This window comes from Ictalurus punctatus, chromosome 1, assembly GCF_001660625.3.
Source record: "Ictalurus punctatus breed USDA103 chromosome 1, Coco_2.0, whole genome shotgun sequence".
Taxonomy (NCBI): Eukaryota; Metazoa; Chordata; class Actinopteri; order Siluriformes; family Ictaluridae; genus Ictalurus; species Ictalurus punctatus.
In genome coordinates this window covers 4,839,796-4,861,932 of record NC_030416.2, presented here as the reverse complement: position 1 = coordinate 4,861,932, position 22,137 = coordinate 4,839,796, and the positions used below count along the sequence as shown (strand labels likewise).

At 39.7% G+C, this 22,137-nt stretch overlaps 1 protein-coding gene across 1 annotated transcript; it reads right to left on the bottom strand.

The window, feature by feature from the left end:
* ca14 (carbonic anhydrase XIV) lies at positions 1-21,086 on the bottom strand. Its single transcript, XM_053685002.1, has 12 exons — positions 21,014-21,086; positions 18,172-18,192; positions 17,464-17,574; positions 13,207-13,386; positions 11,457-11,602; positions 7,762-7,857; positions 5,610-5,676; positions 4,087-4,244; positions 2,362-2,488; positions 1,477-1,500; positions 1,238-1,322; positions 1-479 (listed from the first exon to the last, which is right to left on the bottom strand). The coding sequence occupies exons 1-12, from the start codon at positions 21,084-21,086 to the stop codon at positions 332-334; spliced, it is 1,236 nt and encodes a 411-aa protein (XP_053540977.1). The 3' UTR covers positions 1-331.
* Between the last annotated feature and the right edge of the window lie 1,051 nt (positions 21,087-22,137).

Below are 22,137 nucleotides of genomic sequence, written 5' to 3'. Positions count from 1 at the left end.
TATATAGCGAGGAATATAAGGGCTAGTGAACGTTGCATTGGTCACTTCAAAATCAAGAACGTTTTTGATTTTCCATCTTTGGAAGAAACCCTGATGAATAATTTGTAAAAAAAAATTCAGTTGCAAACGTATTCAAAGTATAGCTTCCGAGCATGTTAGGCATCAGTTGTCATATGCTATTGATCGGTGTGGCTATGTGATGTATATTGTGAATAATAATATATAATGAGTATGGGAGGTGCATTTGAGACTCACAATAAGACATTTTAGCTGTTATTGTTGTTAAACACATGCTTATCTAATTTTACAAGAACGAATGCAGGGGGCAGGACTAGAAAGTGGTATATAGTGATATAAGACATAAAAGGAGAAAAATGTTTGGTGTAAGTGGTGATGAAAAGAAAAGGTCAAAGGTTAACTGTGACCTGTGGTCGGGAGGCGATCGTACGCTCGACAGGACGTCCCAGCTTGACATCGAGCTGCCGAGGCACCGAGAGACATAATCACATGACCAAAAATGAATCGATAAAAGGTTATTCTACATATCTGATCAAGGTAATCAAACATGACAACATTCGCATCGAACATATATGATTGGTTAATAATCAAACGTTTTGATGTTCTAAACATATATGACAATCATCATATGATCAATGAATCGATCAATCGCTATGTAATTAGTGTTATGCCACACCAATGAGTGATACCACTGAGTGATATCTGTTGAATGGGGTCAGCCCTATGCTCCCAGGGTCCTATGTTTCCCTGGCCTATGTTCCTAGAGCCCTTTGTTCTCAGGGCTATATGTTGCTCTATCCTAATATATCAAGAGTCTAATAACCCCAGGGTGTTACATTAACAGGGCCCTTTATTTCCATGGACCTATGTTTTCAGGGCTCTATATTCCCATGACCCTATGTCTCAATGGTCCTGTACTCCCAGTGCTTTCATAGTCCTTTAATATCAAGGTCTTATATGTTTTCTATGGTCCTATATTCCCTAGGATCATACGGTGCCAGAGCCATATGTATATTACAACGGTCCTGTGTTTCCTGGAGTCCTATATTCCCTTCTCCCTGTCTCTACTTCAGTGTAATTTCATTCAATTCAATTGTATTTGTGTAAGATTAAAACAAGTCCCTGCAGTACTGAGTGTCGAAAGGTTGTTTTTTCCCCTTCACTGTGAGACAGAGAGTGAGGAAAGGGGCCACTAATAAGCCCTAGTAGAGTTTCTTACCGAATTGTCTTTATGATAAAGTGTACCGTCACGGCCAGGCCTACACAGCCACACAGACAGCCCACTACAATGGCTGAGATTTCACCTGACAAACACACACGCACATATACATTAGGTTACATATTACAGATGGCGATAAATGCAGCTCAAACCGAGAAAAAGAGTTCTCCAATTAATATGTACTTAAATAGAAATAATACTCATATGTGAATGTTGTGATAAGGCTTCGTCTTGCTTACCAGCTGTGTAGATCTTTGCAGAAACTAGAAAGAGTAAAAAGCAAGAACATCAGAATTACAGATATAGTATAAAAATCTGATACTACTGTACTGTTAAGATTAATGTTAACGATCAATAGAAATGATGACATCATGAAGATGACATCAAATCATGGAGAGTTTACACCAATTTGCTTTCAATTGCTGTCGCACTTAGTGATTTCATTACCGAAGCAGCCAAGAACCCATTTGAGTGGAAATGCATTTAGCACACTTATGCGTTCGTCCTCAGCTCAGGAGAAGGAAGGAGTGATGTGACGGACGACTCAGAAGTAAAAGATCAAGTTCAGCTACAAGCCAGAGCAGCCTAGGTATTATTAAAAATTTTAACTGTCCCAAAAACAGGCACATTTCCAAATAATAATAATTTAAAAAACGGCACTTCTGAGTGCATTCACAGAATTAACCCCTAGTCACATTTCATTTAACTCTAACCTGCCATATATAACACATACCACACAAGCTTGCATATATAAGCAATATATATATATATATATATATATATATATATATATATATATATATATATATATATATATATATATATATATATATTTTTTTTTTTTTTACATGATATTGCATTGTGTTAGTCATTATCTTGTTTAGTTTAAACAGAGCACTGTCGTGTGTCTGTTGTCTACTCTGTTCACTATGTTTTCTTTGGGCAAAAAATACCACAATGATTACATAAATATGTATGTCATTAGAAGAAAGCTACTTATGTGATCAAGTTATTTTCTTATAATAAGTGATCATGTTAATATTTATTATTTTATTACTTTTTTTTTAAAAGCTGTGGGTATATGCATTAGAGTATATCTTTCTCTCTGCCTGCCCCTCTCTCACCGGGGATAAAGGAAGAGAGCACTGTCCGGTTGTTGAGTGGTTGTGTGGTGCGATAGTTGTCTTGTAGAGGCTTGGGGTTGGCAGAGCCAGGTCTGCTGGAGTACAGCACTGTCTCCAACTTCAGCAACTGCAAAGAGAGAGAGAGAAGAAAAGAGAAGAGAAAACATGAAAGAAAGAATAAATAAAGTAGAAGATACAATTAAGCAGGGAGAAGACAGGTGGGAGGAGATAAGGAGAAGATGGGATGGGACAGGACAGGTAGGACAGAAGAAGAAAAGCTAATACATGAGAAGAAGCTATGCTGAGAAGCTAGCACATGCTTTCTCTTTAAATAAGCTTGTTTTGGTTTGTATTGTATTGAAGTTTTTTTTGAATGACATAAAAAAGTTCTCAATGGTTTAGCTCTGGCATATCTAGCTGATCTTCTGTAAAGTTTCAACCCCATCTTGATCAATTTGTTTAGCTCAGGTATTATTAATTGCTTAGGATTAGTGGTTAGCAAGTTCACCTCACACATCCAGGGTTAGGGGTTCGATTCCTGCTACAGCCCTGTGAGTGCGGAGTTTGCATGTTCTCCTCCGGGTACTTTGGTTTCCTCCACCAGTCCAAAGACATGCTTAAGTAGGTTGATTGGCATGTCCGAAGTGTCCGTAGTGTATGAATGAGTGTGTGAAGGTGTATATGATTGTGCCCTGAGATGGATTGGCACCCCGTCCAGGGTGTACCCCGCCATGCTCCCTGGGATAGGCTCTAGGTTCCCTGCGACCTTGTAAGATAAGCGGTATAGAAAATGGATGGATGGATGTTTTTCTTACTAAACTCTCGAATAGTGTACCAGGGAATATTAGGAAAACAGGCTCTATAAATATCTTTAAATCCAGTTATTTGTCTCTGTGACAAATCTGTTGAGTTTTTAACACGTCAATTATTTGACTAATTGTGGGTTTGTTATTTTAATGGTGCTATTTTAATGGTGTTAACTGTAGTACCAATATCTAATACCATTTATCTTCACTGTCATTCTCTGCATTGCTTTAGGTTTTCAAATTTTAAAGTAACATTATAATGTTAACTTTTGTTTAAAATAAACTTTTGTTTTATTTATCTTTGATCTTTTATTACCTTGAGTGCTTTATTATTATTATTATTATTATTATTATTATTATTATTATTATTATTATTAATAATAATAATAATAATAATAATAATAATAATAATAATTATAGAAGAAGAGAGAGAGGGAAGGGAAAAATAATAGATGATGGGACAGGATGGCATATACTGTATATGCCATATGCAATATGGTATATTATTAGTATAATTTTTCACAAAAAAATAAATAATTAAAAACAATTAAAAATCAATAAATAAGTACAAGATTATTTATTTCACTCATAAGTAGCTTGTCAATTCCATTCCAATGCAGCATTTAATTTGTGTGTGTGTGTATATATACATATACATATACCTATGAAAGCTCTAAACATGCATTTCCAGTGCTTATGTAATTGTATTATTTAATGTAGAACTTTTGGGGCTTGCCAACTGTATTATACTGTATGTAGGAATCTTGTCAAAATGATATATTGCTACTTTCCAAACGCATCTCAAACTGGGACTGCATTGGCAGGGCATCTGATAGACAAGGCATTGTGGTCTCTTGGTTCAACTGGTTTATCTGCAGGGAACATCAGGTGTGGTAGTGGCAAGAGATTTAATGAGTACCTGGGAGTGAGAAATCTTGACCTTCTCAAAGAAGATAGTCCACAGCACACTCTGGTGGCATGGAGGTGTAGTGAGTGAGCCACTGTAGCGGAAATAATGGCTCAGGTCTCCGGGGAGCAGGGTCCCTACGTCAAATGCCGGAATGAGCACGCGCTGACCTAAGGATCATACCAAGAACAAACACTCGTCAACAGATCAACAGTGGTGACTTCAGGTATTGAGTCCCAATCCTGTGTGCTTATTTCTATGTTCCCCCCCCCCATTTTGTGTTCTTGACTGTTCATACCGTTCCAACAGACCTTTTCTTTCAGTGTGTCAGATCCAGAAAATGCTAAAATGTCCATGTGGTGGTGGGGGAATGGTCAAGCATCAGTGTGGATGGAGAGGAGGCAGGTTGAACTGGCAGGTGATGCATGATGATTCTCACCTGAGTCTTATTAGGCCAAATTTACTTATGTGGGTCTTTTTGTACCTTCCGTTTCTTCCGTAACCCATGAGAGAGAGGGAAACGTGCGAGATCGCTTGGGATACACACATACACGCCAAGAAGCGCGAACTTGAACCTGACGGAGTGAAGGCTATGAGTGCCCGCCTGCCTCTTGAGTCTTCCTTCACACCCTGTTTTGTTGGCGATATTTGCTTGTCTTTCTGGGTTATACTGTCAACATCGTGAATCCGCGCCCTGGATTACATAGTTAATTTAATTTTCATTCTTTTAATTTTTTGTAATCTTCACTCCTGTCATTCACTGGCCTACCGCGAGCTTTTGGTACTCTCATTACCCTCAGTTTGTAGAATATAGACCCGTGGGTAAGTCTCCACTTTCTCTCTGGTTTATTGCTTGCTACTCGTTTATGTGCCACCCAAGGATGATGTTCATGGTAACATCTCTGAGGCTATACCTCGATGAGCATGGTGGGCAATCTTGGGGATTGTTGCATTGTCGCACTGTCACATTATCCATTGGTCCACCTCTACCAGGACAGTTATCATGGCAGAACCCATGGGAAAAAGGAATGGACGCAGCCTTTGTGAGAAAATAGGACAAGTAGAAGGAGCTGACAACAATGTGTAGAGAAGCAGGATGGAAGGCTTTCACTTACCCTAGGGCAAATGACCAAATTGGGAGAAATTGGGAGAGTTTGCATTCACTCCTATGGCAGTTTATAGAAGGACATTCTTGACACAGTACATGACAGTTTTGTAAAACAAGAAGCAAAATTTAAATGTGTGAAAACCTTCAAAGGAATACAAATATTGTTTACAAGAAGACACAGATTATGAAGATCAAACAATTCAACATAGTATTTTTTTTCTGAACCCACCAATTAAATCAGTCAACTTTGAAGGAACAGTTACATAATTAAAAATATTATGTAAACAATGACCTCCTTTTACTCTAAATGTAGTCTATCATCCACAGTAGCTAATACTACTGTGCCAATTAGGTCTACAAGTCAATAATCCAGTCATTATACAATGTCATATATAACATACCTACAAGCAAACACACATTTACTCACCTGCGTGCCTGATGCGGCCCAGGTAGTTCACGATGTTAGCATATGCCTGATTGGTCTCCTCACCTGTCTAGCAGAAAGAAAGGAAAAATATCTAACCTAATCACAAACTATTGTTATCCAGGCTAGGGGAGTAACACAATACAGGTAACGGCGTTACGTAATCAGGATACAAAAACTGGTAGCTGTAATTCATTACAGCACTGGTTCCCAAACTGTTCCAGGACAAGGCCCCACAAATGGCATTAACATTTGACCGAGGCCCCCCTTTTACAAGATGTCTTTAAAACACATTAAAAATACAGACTTCTGAATATATACCCCCATTTTTTTTTTTTTATTAATAATTACATCTTGCTTCTTTACATTACATTAGATTAGGAATTGATTGTGTGTGTGTGTGTTTGTCTGAGAGTGAGAAAGAGAAAATCATGTATTTATTTATTTTTCACACCAAATTGTTGAGGCCCCCCAGGCGCCCCCTGGCAGCCCCCAAGGGGGCTGCGGCCCCCACTTTGAAAACCACTGCATTACAGTTACGTCAAAAACAAAGCAATCAGATTACAGGTATATTTTGTAAAAATAAATAAATAAATAAGTAAATAAAAAAATTAAAAAAGAGAATACTATCAGGATTACAATTTTTTTCATTTAAAACCAAAGAAATCTTTTGACATAACACAATATAGACAGCTGCTTGTTGCTTATAGTTCTGGTTCTCTCTCGCCAGTCGTAGCTCACGTGAGCAACCTCCTGGTGCGTGTGTAAATAAATTTTAGAAATGAACACAAATTGTTCTCTGAAACGCTTTTCTTAGGGTGACCATGTCCTCTTTTTCAGACCTTAAAAAAGTGTCCGGTCAGGATTTCTAAATTCGAGAAAATATTTGGGATTCGGCTTTAATTTAATTATGACGTGCTTATGGTCTAATACTGCATCATGTATGCGCATGTTTGCATTGCTTTAACCCCTCTCTGTATTTCCCAAATTTTCACACACCAATTGGTCAATTATAAAAGGCTTGCCGCAACTATTGGCCAAATTCCTTCCTCTAAATTGTTAGCCTACACTCAGAGAAAGCATGAAGGTGAAGCGATGTTGTGTTCGCCGTCAAACAGTTGCTTGACAGTAGCTGCAATTGCCAGCTATCCTGAGTCGAAACAATGCCCATGATCATATAAGGTCATTTTTAATTTCATGTTATCGCATTGCTTCGTATTACATGGCCGTTCAAATCTGTAAATGATGGCAGAAGGTACACTCGTGGCATCTAATATTATCTTTTATTCCATGGACATTCAAAAGAATGGAGGAAAGAACGTAAAATGTCAGCAGAGTGAAACCAATTTTATGTGTGTATATATATATATATATATATATATATATATATATATATATATATATATATATATATATATATATATGTGATGCCAACAATGTGTCTTTTTCAGTGTATTCAATTCTGCATTCATAGTAACACTGTTTTGAATCCTATTAAGACCCCCCCCCCCCCCCCCCCCCCCAAAAAAAAAAAAAAAAAAGAAAAGAAAAAAAAGAAAAAGGTGTCCTCCTTTTTGGGATGTAATATTACATGCACCAAGGACCATGATCTTTTTATTTATTTATTTATTTATTTATTTATTATAACAAATCCAAACATTGAACATGCTGTAAAGCTCTAAATTATGCTCTAAATGAAAGTATTTTAGATCATACTGCTTTTCTCTAGACTTTTCTCTTGACGTTATTTACATATGTGACCTTGAAGTAATCCAAAAGATTACATTACATTCATATCGTGATAATTGGATTACGTAACTAATGAAGTAATTTGTAACTGTAACGGAACACATTTTAAATTAACCCCTCCCATCCCTGTTGTCATCATATTTTGTTTACTAACTTTGCCCAGCATAGTAACTGCAAGATGGTTAATTAAGTAGAGAACATTATCGTGGTACTGCATTGGTAGTAGCTGGCAGGCTAACCCTGCTAAATTATGATAATAAAACCAATACTGTAACTAATCAGAATTTTATCTAAAGTAGTAAATATTTAACAACAACAACAACAACAACAACAATAATAATAATAATAATAATAAAATATGGTAGAATAAAGATGAATAAATGCTTATGTTCATAATGTTACACACCTCTATAAGCACTGCGAGAACAGCCAGGCCATTTTCTTGGGTTTTAGCTTCAGAAATATTAGAATACAACTCGGAATTATAGTGGACTACGTGGAGCTGTAAAGGAAGAAAGAAAGGGCTGAAGAGAGAGAATGAGAGAGCAATTGCATAACAAAGCAATAGTTTGGTGTAAAGAAATTCATACAATTTTCCCCTTGTAGTCAATCAGCTAGTATATGCTTGGTCAGTGTTTTAGCGGTAACTCTTTACCCCCGTGTACATGTAAAGGTTCCTCTGTTTACATTTATGGCATTTGGTAGATAATAAGCATTATGCAGGAGATTATGCCTCGGTACTCAAATTGCTTTTCCACAATTTCCAGACGTGCGATGTTGGACATCCAACTGAATTTGAACCACTGAATTTGTGTAAGCGATTTTTTTCAAGCGAAATTAAATGGACCGAAATTTTCCTGTCGAATATTATAGGTGGTATTTTTAAAGAAATTGAATATTTTGGAAATTAACTTTGAAGGTTGAATATTGATTGTTGAATTTTTAATAATGAAATTATGTGTGAAATGTTTCCAATTGAAATATTCACAGTTTAAGTACACAGTCATGTCGAATTGCAGCCCCCAAAAATGTCCATCCATCCATCCATCTTCTATACCGCTTATTGTTCCTTCAGGGTCACGGGGGAACCTGGAGTCTATCCCAGGGAGCATGGGGCACAAGGCGGGGTACACCCTGGACAGGGTGCCAGTCCATCGCAGGGCACAATCACATACACACTCACACACCCATTCATACACTATGGACACTTTAGACACGCCAATCAGCCTACTTATCAGCATGTCTTTGGACTGGGGGAGGAAACCAGAGTACCCGGAGGAAACCCCTGCAGCATGAAAGCTCCACACACACAGGGCCACGGTGGGAATCGAACCCCCCTGGAGGTGTGAGGCAAACGTGCTAACCACTAAGCCACCGTGTGCCTGCGCCCCCCCCCAAAAAAGTAAGCCTTGGAAATACAGTGCATTAAAATGCAAGAACTGTTAATATAATGCTTTTTAATTTTTTTATTAGTGCACCAAAGTCAGCAGTCCCTTCGCCTATGCACAGCAGCTGAAGGACTCCTGTCACCAGTGGTTGATGGACTTGGAGCAGGACATGGAACAGATCATAGAGCTGGTGGTGCTGGAGCAATTTGTTCCTGGACTCCTGACAGGAACAGCGGAGTAGGTCCAGTGCCACAAGCCCACGCATCGCTTTGTGCAAGTTTTAGTGGACTATGCAACGTGATACTTGGAAGCTGTGGCTCTTCGCAACATCTCAGCATGCAGGCATTCTTCCGTGATATCTCCCAAGTTGGGATCCCAAAAGAGACCCTGACTGACCAGGGTACATCCTTAATGTCACACACTTTTCATGAAGTATATGAATTATTATGTATTAAATCAATTAGCACCAGTGTTTACCATCCGTAGATGGATGGGCTGGTCGAACGGTTTAATCAAACACTTAAAAATATTATTTGTAAATTTGTTCATGATGATGCTTGGAATTGGGATAAGTGGCTCTAAGTTCTGTTGTTTGCAGTGTGAGAATCCCACAAGCCTCAACAGGGTTTTCCCCATTCTAAGTATTGTATGGGCACAAGCCTCATGAAATCTTAGACGTCATCAGGGAAAATTAGGAGGAGGGACCTTCTAACAGCAAATACAAAATTCAGTACGCTCTGGACCTGAGTGCAAAACTCCACGCTTTAAGTCACCTTACTCAGGAGAATTTGTGTCTTGGCCAAGAACGACGGTCCCAACTGTACGGCAGGGTTAGGTACTCGTTAGGTATCGGATATAAGGTACTCGTTTACTACCTGTCTCTAAATTATTCACCAATTGGCAAGAACTCTTTGACGTCACATTGCAAGTCAGAGAAGTCGACTATGAGGTCAGGCAAACGGATAGAGGTAATGCACAACAAATATACCACCTTAATTTCCTGAAACCATGGAGAGAGGTGGCTCCTGTATCTCTGGTGGTGGTGGTTCCTGAGAAGGAGGAGCTGGGACGTAAGTCTAAAAAGTGCAACCCAATTCACCCTGGTCCCCTGTGGAGACCACCTCTTGCAGTCCCAGAGAACACAGGTTGCCAGATTGCAAGGGGAATTTTCCATGTGTTTTCGCCTCTACCCCATCACACAAACCTCATAGAACACCACATTGAGACTCCTCCAAGTGTGGTTGTATGCAGCCATCCCTACTAAAAAAAAATTTGGTTTGGGATGAACTCAAGGCTATGATCAACATGGGAGTTATCAGAGTCCCCTAGTGATTGGAGCAGCTTGGTAGGCTTCGTGCCCAAGGCTGGATCAGACCATTTTTGTGTGGACTTTAGAAAAGTCAACGCAATGTCTAAATTTGACGCATACTCAATGGCACGCATTGATGGACTGCTCACTTTTATTTGACACTGGACTTAACCAAGGGATATTGGCATATTTCTCTAATATCTTGAGGAAAAAACAGCCTTTTCCACTCTGTTTTGGTTACACCAATCTGTCACCATTACGTGTTTATTTGGAGCCCCAGCAACATAATCTTTCACAGTAATGATTGGCAGCAGCATGTACTGAGAGCTATATGAGAGCTGTCCTGAGATCCTTGAGATGGACAGGGCTCACAGCAAATCCAAATAAGTGTGAAATTAGACAGGTGGAAGTACGTATCTCAGTATCTGGGCTTCAGTTTGGGCTATGGGGAGGTGCATCCACAAATTGATAAGGGAGCAGCAATTGTTGCCTGCCCAAGACCCAAGACCTAAAAGGGGGTGAGGCAGTTCCTGAGGCTGGCTGGCTAACATCATAGGTTTGTGCCTAATTTTTCGGATGCCACCAGCCAGATCACCAGATCCAATGGACAGAGCCATGTGAGTGCGCTTTTTGCCAAGTAAAAGCAGTTTTGTAAGGGGGCCCATTGTTGCATTCTGCTGGCCTCTCTCTCCCTTTTGTTCTGCAGATTGACATGTCGGACAGAGGGCTTTGGGCCATTTTGTCTCAGGAGGTGGAGGGGGAGGAGTCTCCTGAGTCTTCCTCTGCACCCTTAAACACTGGGGCTCTACATGTACTCTGTGATTATTTTTTTTTTTAACTGATAAATGAAATAACAAATTATTTTAAAAAATGTTCTCCTTTGGAAAGGCGGAATGAAGCAAAGAAGGCAGGAAAGGGTCTAAGGGTCTACTAGTTCAAAAGATTCATAATGTAGTTAAACATTCATTATTGATGAATCTTTTTGTATTTCTTAATCTCATCATAAAGTGGAAGTTGAGGAGTCTCTGAATCGCTAGTCTGGCTGGTGTCTTACCTTATTTTGTACCCTGCTGTATGTGCATTTAAATAAAACATTCTACCCCATTTAAAGTAGCCATTCTTCTAAAGGAGAAAATAAATAGCTCAAACTAGACAGAAATTACTTTAACAAACAAGATGTGGTCACACTTCATATCCAGGAGGTGCTGTACTTTAATAGTTTTAAAAAGCAGCTAAAAACATTTATTAAGTTAAAGAATTAATTCTGAATTAATTGTTCAGGTTTCTATTTTCTTTCTTACTTTTTCATAAAAAAGTTATTAATAATTTAATACCTTTTTAGCTGGTAATAGGCAGGTAATTTATTTAAAGATTTCCCCATTTATCACACACACATACACACACCTCTGCAGAAGCACTCTGGTCATCGATGCTATGCTCACTTCCTGTAGCGACACCCACTCCATTTCCCCAGTGCAGGTGGAGCTGAACAGCGCTAAACTGCCATGGCAAACCAGCCAAACCCATCCAACTTGGCAACGGGATCTCCACTGACAAAAAAAAAAAAAAAAGGTGAGAGCGAGAGACTCTGAAAGACAGTAACAAAAACTTTCATGTGTATAAAAAAAGAAACATTCTCATAAGCCACTTGACTAATAATCACATTTACACTTCCTACCAAAAAACTGAGCTCATTCCAGCAGTTATCATCATTTCTTTTTCAGATATGACCTTTCATGTGGTGTGTTATAGAGCTGTTTGTGAATGTAAAAAGTCTCCAAAGTTTAAAAAATCGAAGCACACAACAAACGTTATCGACTCCCAAAAGAAAGAATCGATTCTGAACTGCTGAAACGAGTCGTCAGTAATTCCAGACTTACTTCCTGTACTAACCTACGTAGGTTTGGAACAATACAACCGCGCCTCTGGTCTTCATTGGCTGCTCGTGAACAACATGTACTTTAACCCCGCCCTCAAACACTACAGTTAAGGTTACGTCCTGAAAGAGTTAGGTTCATGTCTAGAAGACGTTGTTTTACATGGACTCGCAAAGGATGAGGATCAAAGCGTCAGTGGTTAGAATTCATTTTAAAACGATACCCGGCAGTTCGACTCCGACCTTCATTCATGTTCCCGTCATTTCATTGACGGCTGCTTCTCAAATCTAGCTCAATGTTTTTTCATTAAAGATGGAGCAGTACCCACTTTATTTGGACCATCTTGCGCCTCTGGATCACAGCCTGTAAGTACGATTAATTATTTATGTATATATTTTCTACCGAGTGTTCCAAATGTGTAGATTTGTGTTGTACAGCCAGTGCACAGCTGAGGAAACCAGAGTATACCTCGGAAACCCCCGGGAGAACATGCAATTTCCACACACACAGGCAAGTGGCAGGAATCGAACCCCCAACCCTGGAAGTGTGAGACGAACATGCCGACCATGTTCTTTCAAATATATGTAAACGTATATATATCCATCCATCCATCTTCTATACCGCTTATCCTTCCTTCAGGGTCACGGGGAAACCTGGAGCCTATCCCTGGGAGCATCAGGCACAAGGCGGAGTACACCCTGGACAGGGTGCTAATCCATCGCAGGGCACAATCACATACACATTCACACACCCATTCATACACTACGGACACTTTAGACACGCCAATCAGCCTACCATGCATGTCTTTGGACTGGGGGAGGAAACCGGAGTACCCGGAGGAAACCCCCGCAGCACAGGGAGAACATGCAAACTCCACACACACATGGAAGTGGCAGGAATCGAACCCCCAACTGGAAGTGTGAGGCGAACATGCCGACCACGTTCTTTCAAATATATGTAAACATGTGTATATAGGTTTCTACAAATATTGTCATGAGGCCACACACCTCATGCAGATAAAAAAAATGTTATGGGGACAAAAGCCCTGGTCCCAATATGGGAAATATTTTGAAACATAAAGTGGAGACTGTAATTCGTAGGTGCATGGCCATTTTGATCCATGAGGGATGATGAAAGGTTTGTATGAGAGAGATTATGCCCTTGACAGTAAATGTATGTAAAGTAGAGGACCAGGACAACACACTAATTTTTTCTGTGCTTACAAGGATAATTGTTACCAGCAAGAAAAGTGCTTACATGTATGAGAGCTGTTTTACCTGTATGGCCATTGTTGGAGACTGTGAAGGGTTTGTGACCATACTGCTCATATCCCAGCAGCCGTAACTCAGGAAGGGATGGGTCATACTGAGTTTTTGAAGTGTCCACATTGATGGGGGACTGTGAGGACCCGCCACACTCGGGGAACAAAACTGGCCATTCTGACTGTCCTGCAGCTCCTGAGGAGAAACAGTACAGTATGTGTGTGTGTGTGTTCATTCATTTCAGCAATTAATATGGATCAGTGGATCTGGAGCCTATTGCACAAGCCGTTGCGTAAGACAAGAACATACCCTGGATGGGAGGACAGTCTATCGCAGGGCATCATGCAAACACATTGACCTCTAAAGGCAATTTAGAATCACCAATCCACTCACTGACATTTTGGAAGCAGGAGGAAATGAGAGAACCTGGAGGAAACTCTACAAATACAATAACATGAGTAGGGGACATTTGGCTTTACCAAATAATAAAATTTTATCTAATGAAAATATGTTAAGCTTAGTTGGTGTAGAATAATACAATCTCAATTCCGAAAAAGTTGGGACAGTATGGAAAAATGCCAAAAAACGAGTCATTTGAAAATTCAATTCACCCTGTATTATATTGAAAACACATTATTAACACATTATTTACATATTGTTTTACTTTGAGTTTATTTTTGAAAATATGCACTCATTTTAAATCTGATGACTGCAACACACTCCAAAACAGCTGACTTATTACGTGTTTGGGCGCTGAAGATACCAGTTGGTTAAGTTTAGCAACCCCTTAATTTTCCCCCATTCATCCAATATGCGTTTCTTCAGCTGCGCAACCCTACGGAGCCTTCGTTGCCTTATTTTGTGCTTCATATTGTGCTGCATATTCTCAATCAGAGACAGGTCAGGACTGCAGGCAGGCCATGCTAGCACCCGCACTCTCTGCTTACACAACTATGCGCTTATAATCCGGGCAGAATGTGGTTCGGCGTTGTCCTGCTCTGGATGGCAGCATGTGTCTCTCCAAAATGTGTACATATCTTTCTGCATTAATGCTGCCCTCACAGATGTGCAAGTTACTCATGCCATGGGCACTGACACGCCCACATACCATGACAGACGCTGGCTTTTAGATCTGACGCTGATAACAGCTTGGATGAACCTTTTCCTCTTTGGCCCGCAAAAAACGACGGCCGTTTTGTCTAAAAACTATTTGAAATGTCGACTCGTCAGACCACAAAACACAATTCCACTGTGCACTGTCCATCTCAGATGAGGTCGCGACCAGAGAAGTCAGCAGCGCTTTTGGACAGTGTTGATGCATGGCTTCTACTTTGCATAGTAAAGCCTTAACTTGCATCCGTGGATGCAGCGGCGAATGGTGTTGACCGACAAAGGTTTACCAAAGTATTCCCGAACCCATGTCAGGATCTCCATTACAGACTCATGACTGTTTTTAAGACAGTGACGTTTGAGGGATCGGAGATCTCGCACATTCAATGGTTTTCGGCTTTGCCCTTTACACACCGAGATTTGACCGGATCCTTGAATCTTTTCATTATATTGTGCACTGTAGAAGGTGAAATGCACAAAATCCTACCGATTTGTCTTTGGGGAATGTTCTTCTCAAAGTGCTGGATTATTCATTGATGCATCTGTTGACAGATTGGTGAGCCTAGACCCATCCTTGCTCTTGAAGGACTAATCCTTTTCTGGAGGCTCCTTATATACTATGATTAGACGATCAGCCTCACCTGTTTCACATCACCTTCTTATTTCAACTTCTCACATCACTATTAGTCCTGAATTGCCCCTGTCCCAACTTTTTTAGAACGTGTTGCATGCATCAAAATAAACTTTATCTTCAAAAAAACTATGCAGTTTATTAAGTAACATATCAAATACCTTGTCGTTATACATTTTAAAAATGTATTTATATAAGTCAAAATACATTTACAAATCACTTCTCTTGGTTTTTATTAGCATTTTCTATACTGTCCCAACTTTTTCAGAATTGGGGTTGTATATCTACAGTAATATACGTACAAGTCAATGAAAATACCTCACAAAGGTACCAAATCCTATGTGTGTTCTTGTGTGCGTCAAATAAGGCCTTTCTGCAATATTAGCTCAGGGTTTAGTCATGCACAATTAATGAGATGATGCAGGGTTGGCAAAACACACACACACACACACACACACACACACACACACACACACACACACACACACACACACACATTAATTTCAACACAAAAGCATTATTCAACAGCATAGTCAATGATAGATACTTGTCTAATTTCATCTTGTTTGTGTGGGTTGGTGGCTGGGGTGTCTGTGTAGGTGGGTTTTTGTATGTTTGTGTATATCTGTACCTGTGTGTATAAATGTAAATAGTATAGTATGTGCATACTAAGGTGTGTGTGTGTGTGTGTGTGTGTGTGTGTGTGTGTGTGTGTGCAAGAATGTATTGGGTATGCATGCATAAGTATTATTGTGTGTTAGTATATTCAGGCATGATTTTTCACACGAGGATTAGCAGAGTGTTGCACACACACACACGCGCACACACACACATGCACGCACGCACCCACCCACGCACAAAAGAATGGAAGGAAGGAAAGAAAACGTTTTGAAAAATGGCTCAGCAGTTGCCCTGATGATTGCCATGACAACAGTGGGACAACATCTCCCGATACTGTGTCAGTCAGGCTGTCCCAAATACGGACACAAAAGAAGAGCAAAGAACAAACACACACACACACACACAACTGGGTATTAACATTTCTGTAGGTGTTAAGTCTTAACTATTAAGTCTTAGCAAACATTTGCTTTAGTTTCATTGTTCAATGAATGCACACATTTCGGTTCCAAATTACGTCTAGACAATGTTCATATATCGGGGAATTAACAAACACAAACTAGTAAACCAAAATGATTGTTAATCTGTCTAATAATGAACTGTTCCCAGTCAATGTGTGCCTTAATAAACACACAACAGCGGATTGTTTGGATTATAATTTTTTTCATTTGTCCTAATAAAGCACAAACAAGTTGACGCATTTGCATGCTGTCTCTCACCACAGGCAGCCATTTCATACAGTAACGTAATGTGTCCTGATAAAATATGATTGAAATTTGAACATTTCATCTATTAACAATTGTTTGATCCTTTTTGTCCGTTTTCATGTTTTAAGATAACGGTAAAAAGAAAAAAGTACTAGTTTTACGGCATCATTTATTGACAGTAGTGCTCGCTGCGAGACAAATCACAGGTTTATATTAATGCTCTCATTGTTATACTTCAATACAATACTTCACACCATACAATATCATTTGTATAGTAACAACTAATCAGAAGGAACTTTTATTCTAATTTAATTCTAATAACAAAAGAATTGAACTCCTTCTTCACTTTGGAACCGCATGAGCTCACCCGATGGTTTGTTCCATCATGTACAGCAGTAAAAGACCTGGGTGTGATTATAGACTAGTCTTTCATTTGACGCTCATGTAGATAATAGTACTAGGATAGCCTTCTTTCATCTCAGAAATATTGCTAAGGTAAGAAATATAATGTCACTATAAGTACATAAACAAGCTCCAGTTAATTCAAAATGCAGCAGCCCTTACTGGAACCAGAAGATATGAGCACATGACCCCTATCTTATCCACAATGGACTGGCTCCCAATCAATTTTCAAATTGATTATGAAATACTACTATTGACCTATAAAGCACTGAATGGTCTCGCACCGCAGTACCTTCTGAACTTTTATGATTCCCTACACCTATACTGTACATCAATCAAAAGGGGCAGGGTATTTGTTGGTACCTTGAATATTGAACGCTACAGCAAGGGGCAGAGCTTTTTCTTACAAAGCCCCACAGTTATGGAACAGCCTTCCAGTTAGTGTTTGGGACTCAGATAGAGTCTCAGTGTTCTAGTCTAGGCTGAAAACACATTTATTTAGTCAATTCTTTTGTTAATAGTTTTTTTCTTAGGTAAAGGAGCAGATTTGAAGGGTTCATGAGCACAGTTCAGGGGGGTTTACTTTATGTCCCAAGGCGCCCTCATGTCTGTGTTATCTTCTGGCTCTCCCTTTTAGTTATGCTGTCATAGCTAATCTTGCTGGAGCCCCTGCTTGCACCCTGCCCCCAGTGTACACTGGATTTACGTAACAATGAACATACCTAACAATCTGTCTGTCAGTCTGTCTCTCGCTCCCTTGCTCTCTCTTTGTTGAAATACAAATGTGACACCTGTGAACCTGACCCCTTTTGCTCTCCAGACCTGCATGATCTATTCTGATGCAATACTTCTGGTTGGAATTCTCATCACCTGAATCCCATTTGCTGCTGCTGAGGATGGCCTCATATGGACAGTCTAAAGATACATGAGATTACTGTGGGTGGTACCACTTAGAAACCATGAAGATGGCTTTGGACTGCAATTGATATAAATAATTTTGCTACGATGGCTTAGGACTGCAATTGCCACGGTCAGTTTTGCACTTAAGTCTCCATCAGTGAACAGTTGATAACGCCAACAAAACAGACTTCATGGTAAAACTATAATGAATTTCTTGGTTACCCAGTGGCATTTTTGGACTATATAGCACATAGTTAAAGAAGGGAATTATTTATAATTACACTATCCAATGTCACACAGATGGGTATGGGTTCTTTTTGGAGTCTGGTTCCTCTCAAGGTTTCTTCCTCATATCATCTCAGGGAGTTTTTCCTTGCCACCACTGCCTCTGGCTTGCTCATTATGGATCGATTTATACATTTAAAATTTATATCCTGAATTGATATATTTCTGTAAAGCTGCTTTGTGACAACGTCCATTGTTAAACGTGCTGTACAAATTAAGAATTGAATTGAATTTTTGTAGATGACATGGATCCTAACTTCCCGCTTGAGTCTCGCTTGTTGCAGAATTATGGATGAAAGTAAATAATGCAGTAAAATGCTTACTTACCTGCATATGTCCATTCCTTGGCTGAAGATAAAAAGAGAGGGAAAAATGTGTCAGCAGATACAGCATCATTATCTTATCATGATAAATTTCAATAATGATTTGAATTAGGTGGTGGTATGATACACTACTGCAAAATTGCGTACAACAGCTTGTGTTTTATTAATGTTTTATTAAAGAACTATTTTATTTTATTTTATTTATTTATTAAATTTTTTAAAAAATACATATTTATATAAGGACTTACTTACGGTCATTAGATAATAATAAGTGTGTGACCCACGTCTCGGGTCGTGACACTGTTGCATGATTTTAAGATATTGAGGCATAACATCTGGAGCCTTACTAAGATTAAAGAAGATACTTTTCAGCGTTTTAAAATACGTTTAATATTTAAGTGTAAGGTTTATTCTGTGGCCTGTAATTCATAATATTACTAGGAAGTTGAATTCGAGGAAGGAGGCGACCTGACAGAATTCAACGTTGAGGGTAGTTGGAGGGGAGTCTGGAGGGGAGTGTGGAGGCTAGGGGTGTTGGTATTATGGATTTCAGGTGGGAAACATGGAACGAGGGAGCAATGCGGCAGTCTAGTTCAAATGTAACTTCATTTAGTTGTTTCAGGATTTTTAAAGGGCCGATGTACCTGGGACTTAGTTTCCGCAGACTTGGGGTTGAGGGAAGTAGCTAACCAGACTCGGTCCCTGGGTTGGTAATGGGAGTTCTCTCCTCTGTGCCGGTCAGCAGATTCTTTATTGGACTGAGCTACTTGTTCCAAGCATTGATGGTACTTTCCCATACTTGTTCACTACTTTGGAACCAGTTATCTACTGCTGGTGAATCGGTCGACTTGTAACCCAGCACGTATTGAAAGGGAGTGAGATAAGTGTCATAGTGAGTTCTGTGCATATTCCGCCTAAGGCACTAACTGGGATCAATCCTCCCGGCTGTTCACACAGAACGTTTTCAAGAAGCAGCTGATCTCCTGGTTGGTCCTCTCCACCTATACGTTGGTCTGTGGGTGGTACCCAGGGGTTAAGCTGACAGTTACCCACAGCTTCTCCATGAAACTGGCCCAAACTTTAGAGGTGAATTGAGTGCCTCTATCACTCCCAATGTCCTCTGGGATCAGAAAATTCCTGAATATGTGGTGAAAGAGGAGTTCAGCTATTGTAAAGGCAGTGGGTAAGTTTTGCAGAGGAATGAGGTGGAGTGACATTGAGAACCAGTCGACAATGACCAGGATGCTTAGTAATGAAATCTATAGCAGTGTGTGACCAGGGTCTCTGTGGTATGGGCAGGGGCAGAAGCTACTTTCAGCTGGTTTAGGGCCACCTCGGCCACAGAGTTCCACACCAGGCTCCTAGGCTCCTTGTACCCTGTTTGAGGAGTGAGGTCAGGGGCTGAGCAATTCAGCTAAAGCCCTGAATGAAGTACCTACAGAAGTTGGTGAACCCTAACAACCGCTGCTAGTCTTTGACGGTCTTGTGTGTTGGCCACTCTGAGACAGCAGACACCTTAGTTTGGTCACCTAGTGAATAACTTAAAATATCTGATCTGAGTGGAGTTGTTTAAATGCGGATGGGGCCAGGGCAGGGGTGGGCAATCTTATCTGGAAAGTGCCAGTGTGGGTGCAGGTTTTCATTCCAACCCAGCAGAAGCCACACCTGAGTCTATTGAAAGCCAAGATCAATTGATTAAACCGGTGGAATTAGTTGTGCCTCCTGCTTGGTTGGAATGAAAACCTGCACCCACACCGGCCCTTTCCGGATAAGATTGCCCACCCTTGGGCCAGGGTAAAGGATGTTGATATCTCACATTTATTTGATTGACCCCTCGATAGTCAATTCAAGGTCTGAAACTTGGGATGTGCCGGTGGAGTGTTGTGCTGGGGATTATAGTCCGAACCGGCCATGTTTGTATGTCATGGTGTGTTCTGGGTAGTTGAGTTCAAGGAAGGAGTCGACCTGACAAGTACGTGATGATGCAAATTTACATAAGAGGGAAAATGAAATAATCATATCACTAATATAATACTATTAGAGCTACTAGTGTTTACATGTGCATTTAAAGTGATATAATGAGATATTTACATAGCTAATGACAGTCTATCCACAATGATATGATACCATGTGGCCACCATGCTTGTGTTTCTTCTCTGCCCTGTAAAATGAAAACTTGTATAACTTGACAAACAAAATTTGATTTCAAATGTATTGTTGCAACTTGCAACAGTACGTTTCATGTATAAATATCTGCGTAAAATGCTTAATTTATTTAAAGCTTAATTCTTAGTTTCATGTTTATTAGCTAAGAGAGCATTTTTTTTTCTCAGCATGCATTAGCTAGCTACGTTAAACTGTTTATTTGATCAATATGAATTAAGTGGGGGCTCCTGCAGTACACACACCGTATCCTATCTAGGTCTCTAATATGCATATCTATGGTTGTGTCTTGAATAGGGTTGCCTGAGAAAAAGGCATTTCTCAATTGTTTCGAGACTTAATGAAGTCTTAGCATGATCCTCTTACCAAGCTCCCATGAAATTACCTTGGATATTATACAATCTATTGTTGTGCATGTTTCATAACAATGTATGTATATATATATATATATATATATATATATATATATATATATATATATATATATATATATATATATATATATAGATAGATAGATAGATAGATAGATAATTCTGCACCTAATTTGAATTATCAAATGGATCCAATAGGAAGAGTGTGTTTCACATTCATTGATTAGGAATGTTACTATTCACTTGAAGTAAGTACAGCCATAACCAACGACCTTACCAGTGTAATACAGCTTATTGGAATTTTCAGCTTACCGGCTCGCATGCCTTCTATGCGCTGCCAGAGTGAGAGCAAAACAGCCACATCAAGCCAGTTAACCAGGTCCATGCTGTCTCATCTGTGTTCCCACACACTTTGACTGGGAGTTACCCTGAATCCACAAACTAGCAAAGAGAGAAGAAAAGTCTTAGATGCTCGTCAGGAGGAAGGTCGAGGGATGGTGATGTAGATGGAGAGAGTGTCCGACAGAGAGGGACTCAACAAGTGTGCAACAAGTGAGGGAACAGCAAATGCGCCTTGTGTAGGTCCCTGAACATAGTGCAGGTTGGGAAAGAGGGGGGAGGTGGTCAGTGGGGCTTGACTGAAGGGGGTTATTGAAGGGATAACAGAGTTGGAAAGAATAGACAGAAAGAGAGAGGGACAAATGTGGGCAAGCAATAGAGGATTACTATCTACTTCTTTCTTCCACAAAGTTCCTGAGAGACTTGGGAGCTGAATGCAAATAAATCAGAGTTTTTTAAAAACAATCAGCAAAATCTTGAACTGAATTCTAAAAAAAAGACTGCAAGCCAATGGAGAGAAGCTAGAGTTGGAGCGATCACGTTTTTTTTTTTGTATTTGTTAACATTCATTGCATTTTGCATTCTGGACCACCTGCAAACGTGCCAATGAATATTAGGGAAGACCAAGGTATAGAGAATTACAATAGTCCGGCCATGATGTAATCAATGCATGAATGACATGAATGACCAAATCTTGAAAGGAAAGTGACGATTTACGGAAAGGTACATTTTTTGCATGTGGCTTAACATCAGGCATGAGATTGTCTAAATAACTAACTATAGAGCTTCTAGTTTTGGCAGGATCAAAGATAATCACCTCAGTTTGATCACTGTTGAGCTGAAGAACGTTATTTACCATCCAGCATTTAATATCCTCAAGAGAGTCCATGAGAGGCTGCAGAGAGTCTCTAAATTTTAATTGGAGATACAGCTGAGAATCATCGGTATAGAAATGGAAGATGTCGTCATATTTTCTAATGATATTACCAAGCCGAAGCATATACATATTGAAGAGTAGTGGCCCCGAAATGGACCCCTGAGGAACCCCATGGGACATAGAAACCTGAGTCTAGTTCAAGAAAAGGAAGCAATGGTGA